The sequence below is a fragment of the Myotis davidii genome, unplaced genomic scaffold, assembly GCF_000327345.1.
Source record: "Myotis davidii unplaced genomic scaffold, ASM32734v1 scaffold142, whole genome shotgun sequence".
Classification (NCBI taxonomy): domain Eukaryota; kingdom Metazoa; phylum Chordata; class Mammalia; order Chiroptera; family Vespertilionidae; genus Myotis; species Myotis davidii.
In genome coordinates this window covers 4,857,910-4,877,278 of record NW_006294400.1, presented here as the reverse complement: position 1 = coordinate 4,877,278, position 19,369 = coordinate 4,857,910, and the positions used below count along the sequence as shown (strand labels likewise).

The 19,369-nt window shown below is 38.3% G+C and overlaps 1 protein-coding gene across 2 annotated transcripts in view; it reads left to right on the top strand.

Moving 5' to 3' along the window:
* The window catches only part of RABGAP1 (RAB GTPase activating protein 1), a 126,668-nt gene that overhangs the window by 85,587 nt on the left and 21,712 nt on the right, over positions 1-19,369 (top strand). For both annotated transcript variants that reach the window (XM_015567104.1, XM_006768604.2), the window contains exons 14-17: positions 7,998-8,111; positions 12,894-12,968; positions 16,732-16,857; positions 17,664-17,807. In XM_015567104.1, the coding sequence (XP_015422590.1) occupies positions 7,998-8,111; positions 12,894-12,968; positions 16,732-16,857; positions 17,664-17,807 (459 nt within the window). The remainder of the gene's footprint in view (positions 1-7,997; positions 8,112-12,893; positions 12,969-16,731; positions 16,858-17,663; positions 17,808-19,369) is intronic.

The window sequence follows — 19,369 nt, the reverse complement described above, 5'->3', positions numbered from 1 at the left end:
ATGTAGAACAGGAAAATAATACACAGACAGACAAGCCATGAAATCCTGTATTGCTTAAAGTTGGACTGTGAACTTGGTCCTGAGCTTTCTGCAGGCCAAAGGAAAAATGGACATTTAATTCGATGGGGGGCGGGGGGAAGTAGCCATATTTCTGTAGGAATGACAGAACTTCTGATAGGGACACTGAGTAATGTGGTAGGTGTCGTCACCTGTCTCACTATGTAACACAAGGCTTCAATAGTATTTGTGTGTGTTTCTGTTTTATTTTTAAAACAGATTCTCAAAACATGCCAATAGCACAATTTTGTGAAGGTGGTTCTTTGAGTGACCAAGATATTGTGGTCTACATGTCATTAGGACCTTAGTGATTTCTGCTTTTCCATAAACAGTGAACAGCCTTCATCCAATGAAGCACTTTTATACAAGTAAAAAGAAAAGGCACATTTTCCAAGTCTGTGTCATGTCGATTTTCGTTTTAAGAGTCTAGAAAACCAAAACATTTTTTTATGTATTGAGAATTATAAGTGCCACTGACTACTGAGAAGAGAATTCCTTCACTTTCACAATATATTTTTTTGGGTTAAGAATGTGGACTAGAAAAAAAGCAAAAACAATTGGGTTCTAATACCAACTCCTCACTCTCTAGCCAAGTGATTTAACTTCTTTTTTCAGTTGTGAAATGGGAGAAATAACAGAACCCACCTCAGAGGGTTGTTATAATAGATATGTCTATGTGATTCATCTGTATATAAGGTGCTTAATTAGAATAGTGACTACAGATCTGTCTTAGCTCTTGTTATCGTTGCTTAATTATTTCTGTCAAAGTGAATTTGTCAAAATTATTTCTGACAAGTTGTAGCTGACTTTTTAAGAGCAAAATGTAACCAAATATTATTTTATTTCTGTGGAGCATATTGTAAAGATAGGGTACTGTTTAATGGAGTTGAGTGGGGGTTTTGGTGTTTCTGTTTTATTGTTTTCTTAAGTATTACATGATGGCTTTTAACAAAGCACGTATAACATTCTGGACTAGCCTTAAGATCTAATTTTTTCTTTAGGCATTAAGCTATTATGGAAATAATAATCTTTCCTATGCTGGCTATTTCTCATGGCAACCTTCCATTACATTTTCTTTGTTTGGGTACTTTCTTTTTCTTCCTGCCATTCTTAGCTTTCTATTTTTTAACTTGAGTTTACAAAGGGTGTGTATTCAAAGGGTTTCCTCTTGTTCCCATTACCCTGTTAATCCTGAGAAGTTACCCAGTGGGCCAATTCTCACAGTAAGGTATAAAAATAGTCATCCAGAAAAATTACAGAATGTGGTACCACTATTTGAAGTAATGGGTGACTTTCAAAACCAACACAGGGAGAAGAAAACGGCACAAACATCATTTCCTTAGATTTTTCTCTGCGCAGATTATTTTAGAAGAGCCTTAAAAATTTAAAAAGTAACAAAGCCTCACCATTGCTTTATCATATACACTAAAAGAGCATAAGAATTGGGGCCAAGAAAGAAATCTCTAGAAATCACTCACAATAACAGAGCTTACTTTTAATTTCTGTTGAACTTACTCCCAGTGTTCATTTCACCGATTTTCTTCCACAAATTTAGTTCAGCATTTTATTGATTGCCTAATAAGTACAAATAAGGGGCTTACCCTCACTAAGCCTGATTCTCCATTTTGTATAATAAGGAGGTGATACCTGTCGCTCTTTCTTTTAATATTGCTTTTAAAAAAATTACTGATTTCAGGGAGAGCGAGAGACATCGATTTGTTGCTCCACTTATTTATGCACTCATTGGTTGCTTCTTATATGTGCCCTTACCGGAGATCAAACCCACAACCTTGGTGTATCAGGACGATGCTCTGATTAACTGAGCTACCTGGCCAGGGCTTTTTCTCTTTTAATAAACTATTCTTTTTAAAGAACCGTTTTATATTTATAGAAATATTGTGAAAATAGTACAGTGTTTCCATATACCTTGCACTGCTTCCCCTATTATTAACATCTTACATTGATATGGTACATTTGTTGCAATTAATGATTGTATTGATGCATTTTTTTGTTGTTAATTCTTACCTGAGGATATTTTTTTCCACTGACATTTTTTTGTTTTGTATTTTTTTTTAGAGTGAGTGGAAGGGAGGGATGAGAGGAGAGGAGAGAGAGATACAGGCAGACAGATATTGATGTGAGAGCGAAACATTGATTGGTTGCCTCCTGCATGTGCCTTGACAGCCCTTGACAAGGAATCAAACCCAAGACCCTTCTGTGCACAGGCTGCCACTCTAGCCACTGAGCTACCAGCCAGTGCGATACATTATTATTAACTAAAGTCGGTACTTTATTTAAATTTCTTTTGTTGTTACCTAATGACCTTTTTCTGTTTCAGATTTCATCCAGGATACTGCATTATATTTATTCCTCATGTCTCCTTTTGACTGTAACATCTGTTAGACTTTCCTTGTTTTTGATGACTTTGACAGTTTTTAAGAATACTGGCCAGGTATTTTATAGAATGCCCTTCAACTAGAATTTGCCTAATTTTTCTCATGAGGTTTATAAGTTTTGAAGAAGAGCACACAAATAAAAGTATCGTTTTCATTACCTCATATCAAGGGTCACGTCCTACCAACATGACTTATCACTGTTGATGATGACCTTAATTACTTGACTGAGGTCATGTTTGCCAGATTTCTCCATTGTTAGGTTGCTCTTTCCCCCCTTTCCACACTGTACTCTTCTTAAGGAGTTTACTATGCTAGGTATTTATTTTATACTTTAGATTATAATCCAGAGCTACATCGTTTATTTTATTGCTCAAGTTTCCCAGCTTTGGCCATTGGGAACTCTTCTAATTGGCTCTTGTGTCCCTCTGACATACACCTGTTGTTGTGCATTTGTGTTTTTTGTGTTGGGGGACTTGGTATAAAAATAGTCATCCAGAGAGCATTTCCTTACTCTCTGATACTTCTGTAAGTGCCAGTTCATCTTGTATATTTCCTACCCCAGTCCTAGAATCAACCATTTCTCTAAGACGCCCTGTTTCCTTGTATTGGTAAATTAGAAACCAAGATTTTGACACCCATTTCTACTGGGTGTTATTGTTTCTGAGCCCTCTTAACTGACAAAGCAAGAAAATGTATGTACGATAGTGCCTTTCTTATCAGCCAGCATGTGGGTTCAGCATTGGAATTAGAAAGGGATGGAGTCAGTAAACTTTATATGCAGTTCTTTGCAACTTTAAATACAATTCTTAGTTATATGTAGACTAGGAGGAGGGCAAGACAAGTATATCAGTGACTGTTCCAAATCAGCAGGCTATCTGCTCTAAGAGTCCTACCAACATGATGTCTGAATTGATATAACTGTTCTAGAGGACAAATGGGCAGAATAACTCAAAATCCAAAACACAGGGGTCATGCCGGATCTTTGGGGGAATAGAGTGACCGTGGAAACCATTTTCTTTCCCTTAAGAATCACGGCTCTACAAAAGAAGTGGTATTTATAGCCTGAATATTCCAGAGTTGGATATTTGGCCTAGTAAATAGTGGCATGGCCATGTGACAAGTACTGTGTGTTAAAAATGTGAGAGTAGGATAACTGTCAAATAACATGAAAAGATGCTCACATCTTTTGCAATTAGTAAAAATAAATTTTCAAAGCAGTGTAAACTTATAAAAATAACTGTTAAAAGTTAGGCATATGCCTACCTAACATAAGTTAGTTATTTCTGAGTTGTGCAGTTATTTTTTTTTCTTATTTCCCCCTAGTATTATTATTACAGGGAAGCAACATTTTTTTTTATTAAAATAAGAAAGCAAAAAGGTTTTGTTATACTAAGAAAACAAAAAGTTAGATATTTCTTTTTAAAAATACAATAAAGTATGTCATTAATTTGGTGTTATGTTTGGGGAACAGTGAGTAGTCCCATTTGGCAGGAGTATGGGAAGGCAAAAAACAAAAGATTTGGATTTTAGTGTGAGGTGTTCATTCTTACTATTTGTTTAGTGAATAAATTTTAGAAGTGCTGATAGTCTAGAATACAGTTTTTGTGGTTTTTTTTAAAATATAATTTACTGGTTTTTTACAGAGAGGAAGGGAGAAGGATAGAGAGTTAGAAACATCGATGAGAGAAACATTGATCAGCTGCCTCCTGCACACCCCCTACTGGGGATATGCTCGCAACCAAGGTACTTGCCCTTGACCGGAATCGAACCCAGAACCCTTCAGTCCGCAGGCTGACGCTCTATCCACTGAGCCAAACCAGTTAGGGCTAGAATACAGTTTTTAATGAAATTCTCTTCAGCAACATATGTATTATTCCATACATGAATATACCATTATTTATCGCTTTCTCTATAGGGGACATTTGGGGCTTTTAATTTTTACCTAATACAAATAAGGTTATGCTGAACATTTGTGTACATAGGTTGTTTCTATTGGATGTGTGTTTTTGCTTCTTCTGGGTAGGAGTGGAATTGCTGGGTGTCGGTAGATGTATGTGCCGGGAGCCGGTCCATCCTTGCTGTTTCAAGGGACCTGGCATATATGGCATACTGTTCTTAATATGTTTGGTCACCTTCTTGGCACTATGTGTTTTAACCAAGGTCACCTCTCTGAGAAAGGTTGTTTCTTAACTATGAACAATCACGCTTAAGCTACATAATCTTTACTCCCTGGAATGGAGATAAGAAATGCCCCAACCTTTGGAATAGAAATTGATAGGATTAAAATCAACTGGTATAAATACAGATGTAACAAGACAATAAAACACAGAACCTGGCTGGAGAACCTAGCGAGAGAACATGGCAAGAGAACCTGGACAGAAGTTGGCTGGAGATCCTGGCTAGAGAACCTGGCTAGGATGATGATCAACTGAACGCTGTCTCCGTGTCATTCCTTCTTCGCTGACTCTGTCCACACCTTTGGGGACCCCTGGACCTGCTGCCCTGTAATTCACCAAATTGTATTATTTTACACCTCCATCAGCAACAATTGAGAGTCCTGATAGTTTCATATCCTCACCAACACTTGGTATTGTCTGTTTACTTTAGCCAGTCTAATAAGTTGCATTATGTGTGTTTATAATTTCTGAACTGTATATACTGTTTATATTGCTCCTTGAAATGTAGGGGACAATAGATCACTATAATTACAGGGTTTTCTTTAAACCTTTTCAACACAGGCGATACAGAAATACATAGAGTACTTTGAGAATTGACTTTTGTAAATTGGAGCAGACATTTAAAAAAATTTTTATTACATGAAAACCATGTATTCAAAGGAATATACATTTCAAGTTATTGCAGCTTATTGCAGAATTTCTTCAGGTAAAGCATGCATGAAATTAATCAGAAGTAGCATGTCAGTGTATTTAAAATCATTACAAAAAATCTTTCCAGTCATGTTGCCCATAATAAATTATTTAAAGCAGGGATTGGCACAGTGTGGTCTGGGGGCCAATTTAGCATGCTTCTTGTTTTTGTAAATAAAGTTGTATTAGAATATTGAAATGTTAATTTATTTAAATATTATTGATAGCTACTATAACTCTACAAATGGAAGAGTTGAGTAACTGCAACACAAAGCCAAAAATATTTGCTATCTGACTTTTAATAGAAAAAGTTTGTAAGATGTTAATACTGAGTAATCATATGATATTTTAGCTTTCTTCTGGAGATTAAAGCTGTTTTTCTTGAGATTAAATGAAGCAGCCAAAAAATAAAACCAGCTGATCAAAAAAATTATTTCTACCTTAACTTCAATAGTTTTCAGGGTATATCAACTGACAGGAGTTTTGCCTTTCCCAGTTCTTTTAAGTTTACGTCTCTGTATGATTGCCTTTAGGACATTTGTGAAAGCTTGTTTGTTAAGCCATTTTACCAACTACAGTCTGGTTGAGAAGCTGTACGTAGTTGACATAAGCAGTTTGGCCATATGAATAGTGTTATCCAATATGCTTTGTGCCAGTAAATTCCCTGTATCAACTCTGTAACTGCCTAGAAATAAAAGACCTTTGCGTTGTTATATAAACCTAACTTTTACAAGCACTTGGGTTTGGATTTTTTGCAAAACTCTTTGCTGTGTCCTCTTAGGAAGGAATCATCCATAATGTTACTGTGATTTGTTTTCAGATTCTTTTCAAATTTAATTATGTCATTATTCTAATAGGGCTTTACTAAACTTTTTAATTTAGATGAAGTCCAGTTTATCATTTTTGTTTTTTGATTCATGACTCACAGGGACCCTCTAGATAGCTCTGCAGCTCCCTCTCTTTTCGCCTTTTTATCTTCAGTATTTCTAAGACCTACACAGTCCGGCTATCTTGCCCTCCCTCAAATTCTGCTCTCTCTTATCTCAGCTCGAGACACTCCCCACCCAAACCTGTTTCTGTTCCCTCTCAATGTGCTGCAGCCTGGAAGCTGCCACCAGGTGATACCACCAGGTAGTCTTAGGTCTCACCTTGAATTCTGTCCTTTTGTCGGGAATCACCATAGTTCTGAGTTGCCATAGCTGTGGTTGTCTATGCCAGTAAAGCTCCTGGGAGAGCAGTTTGGCAACGTCTGAAGGTTTGAATAGTTTACCGGTTAAGAGAGAGCACAGGCTTTAAATTAGTCCGATCCCACAATCGTAAAGGATTTATGACCCTGGGAACGTAGTTAGCTGGAAGGCTAGAGAAATTACTGGACAGGAGAGGAATATCACTTTAATTTTTCATCTTGAAACAGGAGTTGTCAGGCTCTTGGATGGTGTCCTGAATATGATGTAGGCTCCTTAACACGTTAAGCGCCCAGCCTGTTTTGTCTTCTGGACGGAAAGTAGTGTCAGTCAGTGGTGATTGACTGGGCGCTTAACGTGTTAAGGAGAATCAAGGCTATTGTCTTGACTATGAAGACAGTGCATTGTTAAAATTGAAGGCCATGCTTCTGTTCTCCAGTTCTTTAACATGTGAGCAAATAAAATTTAACAAGGGGAAGATATTAGAGCCTTAACTGGTTTTGCTCAGTGGGTAGAGCTTCGGCCTGCGGACTGAAGGGTCCCAGGTTCGATTCCGGTCAAGGGCATGTATCTTGGCTGCGGGCACATCCCCGGTAAGGGGTCGTGCAAGAGGCAGCTGATCGATGTTTCTCGCTCATCGATGTTTCTTCTCTATCCCTCTTCCTTCCTCTGTAAAAAATCAATAAAATATATTTAAAAAGGGGGGGGTAGATACTAGAAATAGCTGGATGCTTGGTATATTTTATGAAGGATTGATGACATTATTGACATTTGTTCAGTTTTAGTTGTGTCATGACAAACAAGGAAACAGTTTTTCTCCATTGGCAAAAGCAAGGGATATTTTCCCATAGCCTGTTTGAATCCCTTCGCATTTGGTGGACTGGCTTCACATTGCTTATACTGCTGTGTAAATTTTTATGCCACTTGCACCTAGGATAAACCCAATTCAGGGGCTTCTCTTTTCTATTTATTTATTTATTTATTAAATAATTCTTTATTGTTAAAAGTGTTACACATGTCATGAGCTTCTCTTTTCTATCGAAAACCTGACATATGATCTTCATGCCAAAGGATCAATTAAAGTAGCAATTCTTGTACCCAGTTTTTTTTAAACAGGAGCACTTTCCCTCCTTTTGAGATTAGCTCTGGTATTTTCCAATGGGAAGTCTGTTTTGAATAGAACATTTTACCTGTTACAATAGAAAGGCACCAGCTTCACTTTCTTGCAGCAGGGATGGACTATACATGAGGTGTATAGAGTGAAACAGGTTGCTTTTCTTCAATTCCCTCCTCCCCCCCTTATTATTAGCTTTTGCTTTTGTTTGAGTAGTTGGTTCCTGAAGATGTAGTAACTCTGGGCATGCATATGTGTATATATGTTCCTGAAGCATCTTAAAGCATGTAAATGAGAAGACTTTGTTGTACTAGTATAAACCGCAACAAATAGGTACATGGCTGACCGCTAAGCCTTCTCTTTCCTTATGTTTTCACAGGAGTCTCCTCAGGACAGTGCTATCACCCGGGATATTAACCGGACATTCCCAGCCCATGACTACTTTAAGGATACAGGAGGAGATGGACAAGATTCCTTATATAAAATATGCAAGGTATTTCATGTCAAACTGAGACACAAAGACTCAGTTTTGAATTGTCAGTTTGGTTCTTTGATAGTATGCAAAAAATAACTACAAAGTGTAATGTGTATATGATGTTCAAGAATAAAAAAAGAAAGACTGTAAAATCAACGGTAAGAACACAATTTTAGACCATGATGAATAGGAATTAATTAGAAATGAAATGATAGGGCTCCTTTTACCCTTTTAATCAGGACTTTCAAATGACAGTTGCCTGGCTCCACATTTATACTTAAGAAAATTGATTTTATGAAATCAGTTGAGTTCTGTAACATTCAGGCTCCTTTTCAGTATGCACAGTGTAAATGATGCACTTGGCACCTGGGATACGTCTGACAGTAGGACGTGCCAATGCCTATCCAGGTGGACCTTTAACACTTCAGCATAGTAAATGCTGGGAAATACTGATGAGCCTGTTAAAAGGTCTGTACCTGGGAGCTTCAAAGGAAATGGCACACTGTTCAATATCAGTAACTCATTTTCTAGTAGATTTTGGTAACTTCAGAGCCAAAGGAGGATTTGGGACCAGAGTTCTTCAGCCTTCCTCTATTCTTCTTATCTTCCTCATCCCCTCCCAAAGCTAATCAGGTACCTACTTAACATATACTACATATGAAATACAGTCAAAGAACTTACATATTATGATTGAAAAGGTGAAACTAAAAACTAGTTTTAGGACAGGCGCAATAAAGGGTGATTCTCTACTGATAAACTAGGTGCTTTAAACTATACGGGCAGTTAGAATTTAGAGAAATGTTTCTTGGGTTTAATTTTAATTTCTCCATAGGATGCACAAAGCTCTGGTTTCAGTTGTAATCCTCTTCTCTGATCATCCTTTTCTAGCCCTTCTCAGTTATGCTTCCTACTTAAGCAGTTAATCTAGCTTCCCATAAAGAAACCCTGTGGCTCAGTGGATAGAGCATCTGCCTGCAGACCAAAGGGTCCCAGGTTCGATTCAGGTCAAGGGCACATGCCCAGGTTACGGGCTTGATCCCCAGTGTGGGGTGTGCAGGAGGCAGCCAATCAATGATTCTCTCTCATCATTGATGTTTCTATCTCTGTCTTCCTCTCCCTTCTTCTCTGAAATCAATAAAAATATATTTAAAGAAAAAGAAACCCTGTGTTCACTGCCTTTAACCCTGTTGCACTCTGCTTTCTACCTCATGATGATCTTTGCACAACTCTCTCTTCTCTTGACTTCTCACCCTCCTGGTTGTGCTCTCACTTCTCTCACAATGTGGCTCACTCCCTCATTATTTCATCTCTGTCTGCCTGCTCTAAAACAGAGGCCTTCCTCCTGAGACATAGGTGCTCATTCATTGGTTGCTGCACTCTGTACTGTCTCCCTGGTGAGCCCTTTCACTCCCAAAGCTTTAGCTGTCACCACTACATAGATGTTCCCAAATCTACATTAGCTCAAGGCCTAAATTTCCAGCTGCCAGTTGGTCTCCATGTAGGTCTATCAAGTAAATCAAAACAGATCTACTAAAAATAGAATTTTACTTATCCACGGGTGTCGCATCCACTGAATCAACCAATGGCAAATCAAAAATATTCAAGAAAAAAAGAAATCCCAGAAAGTTCCAAAAACCAAAACTTGAATTTGCCATGCCCCAAGCGTTATGTTGAATCCAGGAGAATAAAATGATGTGGAGGCATACCTGCTGTAGCCTATCTGCAAATATGAATTACATGCAAATACTGCATCATTTTATATAAGGGGCTTGAGCATCTGCAGATTGATATCCACGGGGGTCTTAGAACCAATTCCCTGTGGATACTGAGGGACAACTGTATTATGGCAAAAAAAAATTTTTTTTTAATTGACTTTTAGAGAGAGAGTGAAACATCAGTGTGAGTGCAACATCTATCAACTGCCTCCTGCACGTTCCCTACATGGGCATGTGCTCTGACTGGAATCGAACCAGCCATCTTTCGGTGCATGGGGTGATGCCCAACCAACTGAACAACACTGGCCAGGGGAAAATGTTTATGAGAATTTTCAGACGTAAAAGCTGATAGTGTAAATCTCTTCACCTAGATTTAATATTTATCAACGTGTTGCTACAATTGCTTCATTAACATTTTCTTTGAAGTTGTTTAAAGCAAATCTCAGCCATCATGATCCTAAATTCTTCACTGTACATCTCTAAAAAATAAGATCATTATCCATCTAGTAGCACCTGTCATTATCCATCAATATCACTTAATAGCCACTCCTTATTCAGATTTCCCTAAATGTCTATAGTTTGGTTAGAATCAGGATTCAGCAATATCCATATTTTAGTTCTCTTTTAATTAAAAAGTTTTCCTTTTACCCCAAATGCCATTGTCTTGCTGAAGATACAATCACTTCTCTGTTAGTTTTCATTTCCTTCCTTTGGCCTAAGTTTGATATGATTGATGTATCTTGTTAGTCATACTTCCCTCTCTGTCCACGCCCTCGTACAGGACTCTGTCATACGGTGCCAGCACTTTTACAGATGCCACCATGCATTAGTCTCCATGCCTTTAGATTCTAGCCTATTTATTCTCTTTGTTGACTGAAGAATCACTTCAGTGGCCTCCACTGAAGCCTTTAATGCTTTCCATAACCCACAGAATGAAATAAAAAATTCTTAGTTTGGCCCGGCCGGCATGGCTGAGCATTGACCTGTGAACCAGGAGGTCACAGTTGGATTCCCAGTCAGGGCACATGCCCAGATTGCGGGCTCGATCCCCAGTGTGAGGCGTGCAAGAGGCAGCCAGTCAATGATTTTCTGTCATCATTGATGTTTCTATCTCTCTCCCTTCATCTCTGAAATCAAATTTTAAAAGAAGATCTTAGTTTATTTCCTGGACCTGGATTTCTTAACTTAGCAGTAAAGGCATTTTATAATATATCCTGGCTTATTCTCTAAATACTTCACGTTTCAACCACATTGAACTTCTTACTGTACTCTGGTTGATTCACTTGTCAAACTTCCCAAGTGAACTGTGAAGTTCTTAAGGAACAGGGATCATTGCTTATGTATGTTAGCATGTGGAGCACTTGGCACAGTTCTTGGCATTAAATGTTGGATTGATGAAATGCCTTTTCTTCTTTTTTAGAGCCTCCATGAACCTTATATTCCAGACTTTTTCCAAATGTATCATGTACTTTCATGTGTGTAGGCATTCCTTCAGGCTCTTTCATGGGCCTGAAAAATAGGCTCCTCTCCATTCTCTATCTGTAGAAATTCAATACATTTTCAGCCTAGTGCATAATTGATTAAACCATGTGCTGAATATGTGACATGAGAGGACTGAGAATAACACATCACCTCTGTTATAAATACTATGATATTCTCATCTTATAAATAAAGAATATAAGTAATAGGTTTAAGATCTTGGCCTGGATATTAGCTGCTTGGGAGTTCAGCCCAACTCTAACTCTGAAGCCTGTGTTCTTTCTTCAACGATCAACTGTTGATTGATAACCTTCACAAACATTGAGCTGTGTTTGCACATATTACTATTAGTTTGTAACACAGTCTTAACAACGTAGGTATTAACACTTGTTAATTTTTACACAGTTGAACGGTGCATCATTGTATTTATAAACAGGTCATTTCTAAGCCCTGTACACATCTTGTTTTTGGAAAAGTATGTGTTTCTCTTTCTGTGACCCTCTCATCAGTCAAGCTTTGATCAAATGGGAGATATTATATTGAATTTTACCTGAATTTATGAAAGCCTGATTATAATATGCATATTTAAAAGCTAGAGTTTCACCAAAGTCAAATGATAAAACTTATGTATATGTTGACTTAATTGTCATCTAATTAGCATTGGCATAAGTGATTAGCATTTTGTTAAGTGATCTGAACTCTAAACATACCCCATTCTAAATTGCCTTTTGGGACACAAAGGAACCTTGTGGACAATAAAAGCAGTTTCATTAGAAATAAATTTGTCATACAGGAAATAGCATCTTGAATCTATAGGAATTCCCCTTTCCACCACAACTTATATTAGGACTCTAAGTATTAATTATAAAGACAAGACTGAGAAACAGCTAAAGAACCAAAGAGCAAACCACAAGGAATGTTAGATGTCAGTATTCTGTTAAAGATGATGTTCGGAGAGATGGGTAGTGATCTTCCGCTGCCAAGAAAAATACAAAATAAGAATTCCAGAGGAACCCACAAGCAGTTTCAGAGCAGTCCCTCTTATCAGAAAAGTTATTACTGGCATTGCAGAGAGAATTGTATTTTGGTGTCTTTGCCAAAAGACTTTTTCCCAGAACGAAGATGAATAACGTTAACAGTGTTTAGTGAGTGCCTGCTCTGTGTGAGGATGAAGGTTTAAAATGCAGTGAGGTAAGGGCCATAACAACCATGCATGTGTAGCAAGTACCATAGAAGCACAGAGAAGAGAGGGAATTCGGGGGAATGGAATATGTTTGGAGTCTGAAGGAAGAGCATATTTTCAGACGGAGGGAAAAGCATGAGCAAAAACAAGGAGTTATGACAACCTTTTTTTAGTGCCCAAGTGGTGTTTGCATAACCTTCTTTGCTCCTTGGCAACAGAAGGTGGTGTGGTGACAGTTTTATTTATTGTAAAATAAAAAATGGGATTGGAAAGAAATGTCTGCATCATTCATTGACCATCAAAATATGCCATAGTGCAGGGTGGGTAGCATCTCCCAGGTTTCTGTGTTCTAGGTCCTGTAGGGCAGCTATGGCCCATGAGTGACTACATTCATTTACATCTGTGTTGTTGTTGTTTTTTCAGGCTTATTCTGTATATGATGAAGAGATTGGCTATTGCCAGGGCCAGTCATTTCTTGCTGCTGTTCTGCTTCTCCATGTGAGTAAATGCATCTCTGTTATGACTTAGACATGGCCTACCTCAGCTTATACTGGCCTTAATCTTGAGCATGGTTTTATATTGGCTTTGGCCAGGCTCTAGGACAATGATGGCGAACCTGTGACACGCGAACTCATTTTTTTGGTTGATTTTTCTTTGTTAAATGGCATTTAAATATATAAAATAAATATCAAAAATATAAGTCTTTGTTTTACTATGGTTGCAAATATCAAAAAATTTCTATATGTGACAGGCACCAGAGTTAAGTTAGGGTTTTTCAAAATGCTGACACGCCGAGCTCAAAAGGTTCGCCATCACTGCTCTGGGACATGAGTTTTAGCTCCTGTATCTGGAAAGCTTTTTCTTAAGTTAATGTCATCGTGGAAGAGAAACATGTGAGAATGAGTGACAGTGTTGAAAACTGGTACAAGGGTAGATTTTCTTTTTCTTGCTAGGATGTTTGGATAGGCTTAATTCTTAGTTGGACCCTTGGGGACATTTTATCTTCTCTACAGTAGCCACCTCATTATTATTTGTTTTGGGATTTATATATTGGGGTAGAAGGAAGGCGAAGGAGTTGGGTTTCTTTAGTGCCATTTTTTTTCATCCAATTTACTGATATTTTTTTCAGATCCACAGCAAAATTGAAAAAATCTTAAGGTGAACACCCATATACTCTTCACCTAATTTACCAGTTAATATTTTTCCATACTGTTTTCTCTGTCTCTCCCTCTGCATTTTCTCTTTTCCTCTCTTACACACACACACACACACACACACACACACACACACACAATTTAAAAATTTTTTTTTTAAATTCAGTAGCAAACATCGACATATTTCATTCCTAAATACTTGAGCATGTATCTCCTAAGGACATGACCATAATATCACAGTCACATCCAGGAAATTTCACACTGATTCAGCATTGGGTTACACCCAATTCAAATTCAGTTTTCCCCAGTTGTTTACACAGTAAAGCCCTTTGTAGGTGGTTTTTTTCTAACTCAGATCAATGGATTGCATTTGATTGATTCCAGCATTGCATTGGGTTATCACTTCTCTTTATTATCTTAATCTAAACTACCCTTTTGCCTTTTTTACGTATTTTGAAACATTATAGCAAATTATCTTGTAAAAAGATCACACTCTTGATTTGTCTGATCATTTCCTAATGATTCAAGTTAGAATGTTTGGCAAAAAATACACAGGTGATGCTAACTGATGTTCTTGAGCACCTGTATGGTCTATACTGTGCTAGAGATCAGGAGAGAATAATGTAGTCATGGTCTCAATCCTTGTGGATACACAGCTAGTGAAGCTGACCACCTGTAAGCAGAAAGTCACATAAGTATATTAATTTCAGTGGTGCTGTGAAGACATAATAAAAAAGTTTGATGCAAGATTGTAACAAGGGAGCCAGAGTTAGATTCCAGGCTCCTCTGGGGAGGTAACCCTTAAGGTGAACCCTGAAAAATGAGAAGGGTTCTCATTTAACTTTTTTTTTAACATTCTTATGAAAATAATAAAAGTATTTTAAATAGCAAGAGAGTAGAGAATAGAACATTCCCAGAAAAGGAAATAATAGAATATATAGAAGCACTGAAATCGGAAAAACTTGGCATTTGAAAGGAACTGAAAAGACAGTAGAACTGGAGTGTCATGAGTGATGGGAAGAGGAGGGGGAACTGGAGGGACAACAAGACCTGCCTAGTAGGCTCCCGGAGGCCAGGCCAAGAAGGCTGGATTTGTTGCTCTAAGCAAGGGGAAGCTGTGGAAGAGTTTTAAGTCCTTTTGTGTTGTAGTGCAAGTAAAATACAAGGTTGTAATACAAGTAAAACAAAAACCACTTTCTGTCTTGTTATTGAACCTAGCTTATTGGTATTGGTAGGCATGTAAACATAGGGTAAAGCTTTGATATTAATGAACAAGTCAAGTAAGTGTGTGTGTGTGTGTGTGTGTGTGTGTGTGTCTGTGTGTGTGTGTGTGTGTGTGTGTGATGTGATGATTTGCTGTAAATGATGAAATACCTACACAATCAAGCTAATTAACACATCCATCAACAGGTAAAGTTTTAAAATTTTGTTTTGTTTTGTTGTTTTAGGCAAACTTTTTATCTCAAAGTCTCACAGACCTTTGTGGTTTATCTTTGTTCTCAACTTCAGTCCAAGGACATTTATCCCCATACACAACCCCTTTAAAATGGATTTCCTGATCAAATCCACAGGGTCTTCGATTGAATTCTCTGCTGCTTGCCATTGTGTTAGGTAAATGTCAGCCTCAGGGCAGATGTACTGCCTAACAGAAAGGCCATTCGGGGTCAGACCACATCTCCCTGAGTGTGGGGAAGAGTGAAGTTCCTTTTCGTGACAAAGACCTCAAAGGTCTGGTCCTTTGCTCCAAATCCTTAACTTTCCAATAATATGCTTCATTGTTCTCGTTTATTACTTAGTCTGATTTTCTCTTGAGCGCTGCCTTATTGCAGTGATTTCTGTGCTCAGCCCACCTCCATCGTGTTGTTCCACAGAAGCCTGCCCACCGTCTTGACATTTGAAGGCTTGCTATAGTCACACTAAGCCTTAAATAACATTTCCAGTGCTTTCTTTTTTATTTTGAAAATGAGACATTTCCCATACTCTTGAGGAAATATTTTTCTGTAAAGCTGTGAAAGATGTACGTATTATTCTAAATAGATAACATCTATAAATAGACAGGGTTTTTGTAGTACTTGAAGTATTACTGTGAGTGTTAAACTATAGTAGCTTAAGCATTACCACAAGCATTAGAACATGTAAGGTTTCTCCAGCCATCTTTTTATTATTTTTTTTTTATTATTATTATTTTTTTTTATATTTTATTGATTTTCCACAGAGAGGAAGGGAGAGAGATAGAGAGTTAGAAACATCGATGAGAGAGAAACATCGACCAGCCGCCTCCTGCACATCCCCTACTGGGGACATGCCCGCAACTCAGGTACATGCCCTTGACCGGAATCGAACCCGGGACCCCTCAGTCCGCAGGCCGATGCTCTATCCATTGAGCCAAACCGGTTTCGGCTCCAGCCATCTTTTTAAATAACAGTGGGGAAGTAAAATATTTTTACTGTAACAAAATGGCGGCTAAGGAGGTAAAATGATTTATAAAATCTCATGATTTGGGAAAGATGAAATCTACACTTGTTATCCGCCTGTCCTGCCCTGTTCCAATCCTGTCCTCTGTACAGAGCCTCTCTGTCTTCCCAGGCAGACTCAGGCTTCCCTGTTCCTGTGTTCTCACCATCTTTCTGCCTAATTCGTATTACAGTGATTGTGTGCGGTTAGATAGGAGGCTCCCTGGGGACAGGAACAGTGTCTGACATAGAGGAGGCACCATTAAGTATTTCTTGGTTGAGTCTTGGCTGGTGTGGCTCAGTTGGTTAGAGCGTCATCCTGAACACTAGAGGGTGGCAGGTTCCATCCCTGGTCAGGACACACCCAGTTTTCGGGCCCAATCACTGGTCTGGACGGGTGTGGGAGGCAACCTATCCATGTTTCTTTCTCACAATGTTTCTTTTTCACATCAGTGTTTCTCTCTAAAATCAGATTTTAGAGATTTGATTTCTTGGTTGAGTGGATGAATGTTATGAAATACTGAGTTACTGCATATCAGTAAACTTCCTAGTATCCAGATAAGAGAGTAGAAGGATGAATTTAATATACTGAACACTTCTGTATCTATTGTGTGATTTTATTTTTGTTTTTCTGCCATCCCCTGTCGGTCACAGATGCCTGAAGAACAGGCGTTCAGTGTTCTGGTCAAGATCATGTTTGACTATGGTCTCAGGGAACTTTTCAAGCAGAATTTTGAAGATTTGCATTGCAAATTTTACCAGTTGGAGCGCCTCATGCAGGTAAATAAAGAAACCAGCTTGCCTTTGCCAGTTAGAGCATGGTCTAGGGCAGCCGTGGGCAAACTACGGCCCGTTTGAAATGAATAAAACTATTGACAAAAAGACCGTACCCTTTTATGTAATGATGTTTACTTTGACTTTATATCAGTTCACACAAACACTCCATCCATGCTTTTGTTCCGGCCCTCCGGTCCAGTTTAAGAACCCATTGTGGCCCTTGAGTCAAAAAGTTTGCCCAACCCTGGTCTAGGGAGAAGTAGACTGATGAACTGGTGTCAAGGAGCAGTGGTATTGCCTTAGCCATCCGGGGTGTTTTTGTTTGTTTTCATTTTTCACGATGTGATATGATGCCACGGTTAATAAGGCATGAACCTGTTGGGTGTAAGCTGGGTTTTCAATCTTGTAAAACACTCAGAATATCAGAAGACTTTGTCAGAGCCTCTAACACAGCACACTCAGTCAGGAAGTGTTCGCCAGGGCTCTGACGCTGACTGGTTTGAAATCCCGTAACAAAAGTGAAACAAACTTTCCCAAACATTTCACAACTTGGAAAGAAAAACTGCCTTTCCACATATTTGTCACCATTTGGGGGCGGGATTCCTCTTTAGAGCTAGTGTGTGGACTGGAAGAGGGAGCTGAGTGCCAGTTTAATGCCAGATGATAAGTGTTCTTCTGAGTCCTTGGAGGTTTTCAGAAAAACACAAGTATGTAACTTCTTTGGCCTATTCCTGTTAGATTTATGAGCTTCCTGAGTGGGAGCTGAATAGCTGCATATGTGCCTAAAACTAATTAGTTTTCTATTTCAGGAGTACATTCCCGACCTGTACAACCACTTCCTGGATATAAGCCTTGAAGCACACATGTACGCCTCCCAGTGGTTTCTCACACTTTTCACTGCCAAGTTCCCTCTCTACATGGTCTTCCATATCATTGACCTGCTGTTGTGTGAGGTACGTATCAGAGACCATACCACTTCGGACTGTTACAGGGTCCTTCCTGTGACAGCTGTCAGAACAGAGCTTGTCCTGCTCTGTTGTTTAGTTCAGTGTCGGGAGTCCAAGCCTGTGACTCTTCCTTAGCCGAAGCTAATGGTCACATTTTGTTAAAAGGCGCTCTCAGCTTCAAAAACAAACCAACCACATGTTAGACATTTGTATTAGTTAGTATTAGGTTTGGTTGATGTTTTGAAGAAATTCAAAACAGCAGCAATTAAATAAAATGGAGGATTTTTTATGGCTGGTGAGAGTGCTAGTTATCAACTCTGCATGTTAAGCTCGGAGGATTAGAAGGGAACAGGAGAGGGTACATGGCCTCTTTTTAAAAGAGACTTCCTGGAAGTACCACCTGCGTTTCCACTTCCTCTTATTGGTGAGGGGAAATGCACTTAGGTACATGACCACTCCTCTCTGCAAGAGAGATTTATTTTTTTTTTTTAAAGCTTGGTAGGAATTAGCTAAAGATGGGGTGGGGTGGGGTTTTATTGCTAAAAGAAAGTAGATAATAAATAACAGTCTTTGCCACAGCATAGTTTTGAGTTTTGGGTGTGTGTGTGTGTATTTAAGAAAAAAGTTACTAATTTCAAAAATACATGTTTATTATAGAAACTGTAAAAAATATAAGCAAAAAGATTTAAAGATACATCTAATCTCACTGTCCAGAGGGTAACTACTTTTAACATTTTGATACATATTCATTCTTTCAGCTTTTTTTGTGTTTATATATGTGCATATGTAATTTCTAGATGGAATAGTGTTTTTTCTATATGGAATATTATATAATAATGCATATTATGGGTCATTATATATTTAAAAATATGATTATGCTATATATACTATTTGGTAACCTCTTTTTTCATTTCATGTACTTGAACATATCTCGATACACATCAATACCATCTTTCTTTTTATATAAGCTCACCATGTGCAAAACATATGAAAGTCCGTTAAAGAATTTGTACCTTCTATCCAGCTTGAAACATTATGAGAAATAACATTACCAAATATACCATTACTCTTATTGCTGCCAAGTATCCCATTTGGGTATACCATATTTTGTGTAACCAATTCCTAATCTCAAACCTTTGAGTTGTCCAGTTTTTACTATTAAAAACAACCATTTGTTAAGTAGTTAGGAGCCCAGTGGCATGCTAAATAATTTAAATAAAATTTCCAAACTAATTAGCTCAGAAAACCCTTGGGAGAATATTAGTTATGGAAACTGAGGTCCAGAAACTTAAATAGTTTAATTTGACCAGCAGATGTTAGTGCCTCCCTTCATTTGTCCTTTGCCCCCATCCCCCGACTCCCAGCTAGTTAGATGAAGGAAGGCAGTTTGGAGGGAGCCCGGAGCAGGGTTGGCTCTGGACACCGACAGGCTTCAGAGTGATTGCTGTACCTCGAGTGGGGCCACACAAACTCAAGTTCTATGGGAATTAATCCGGCTGGTGGTTGAGTGTTGACCTATGATGCAGGAGGTCACGGTTCAATTCCTGGTCAGCGCATATGCCCGGGTT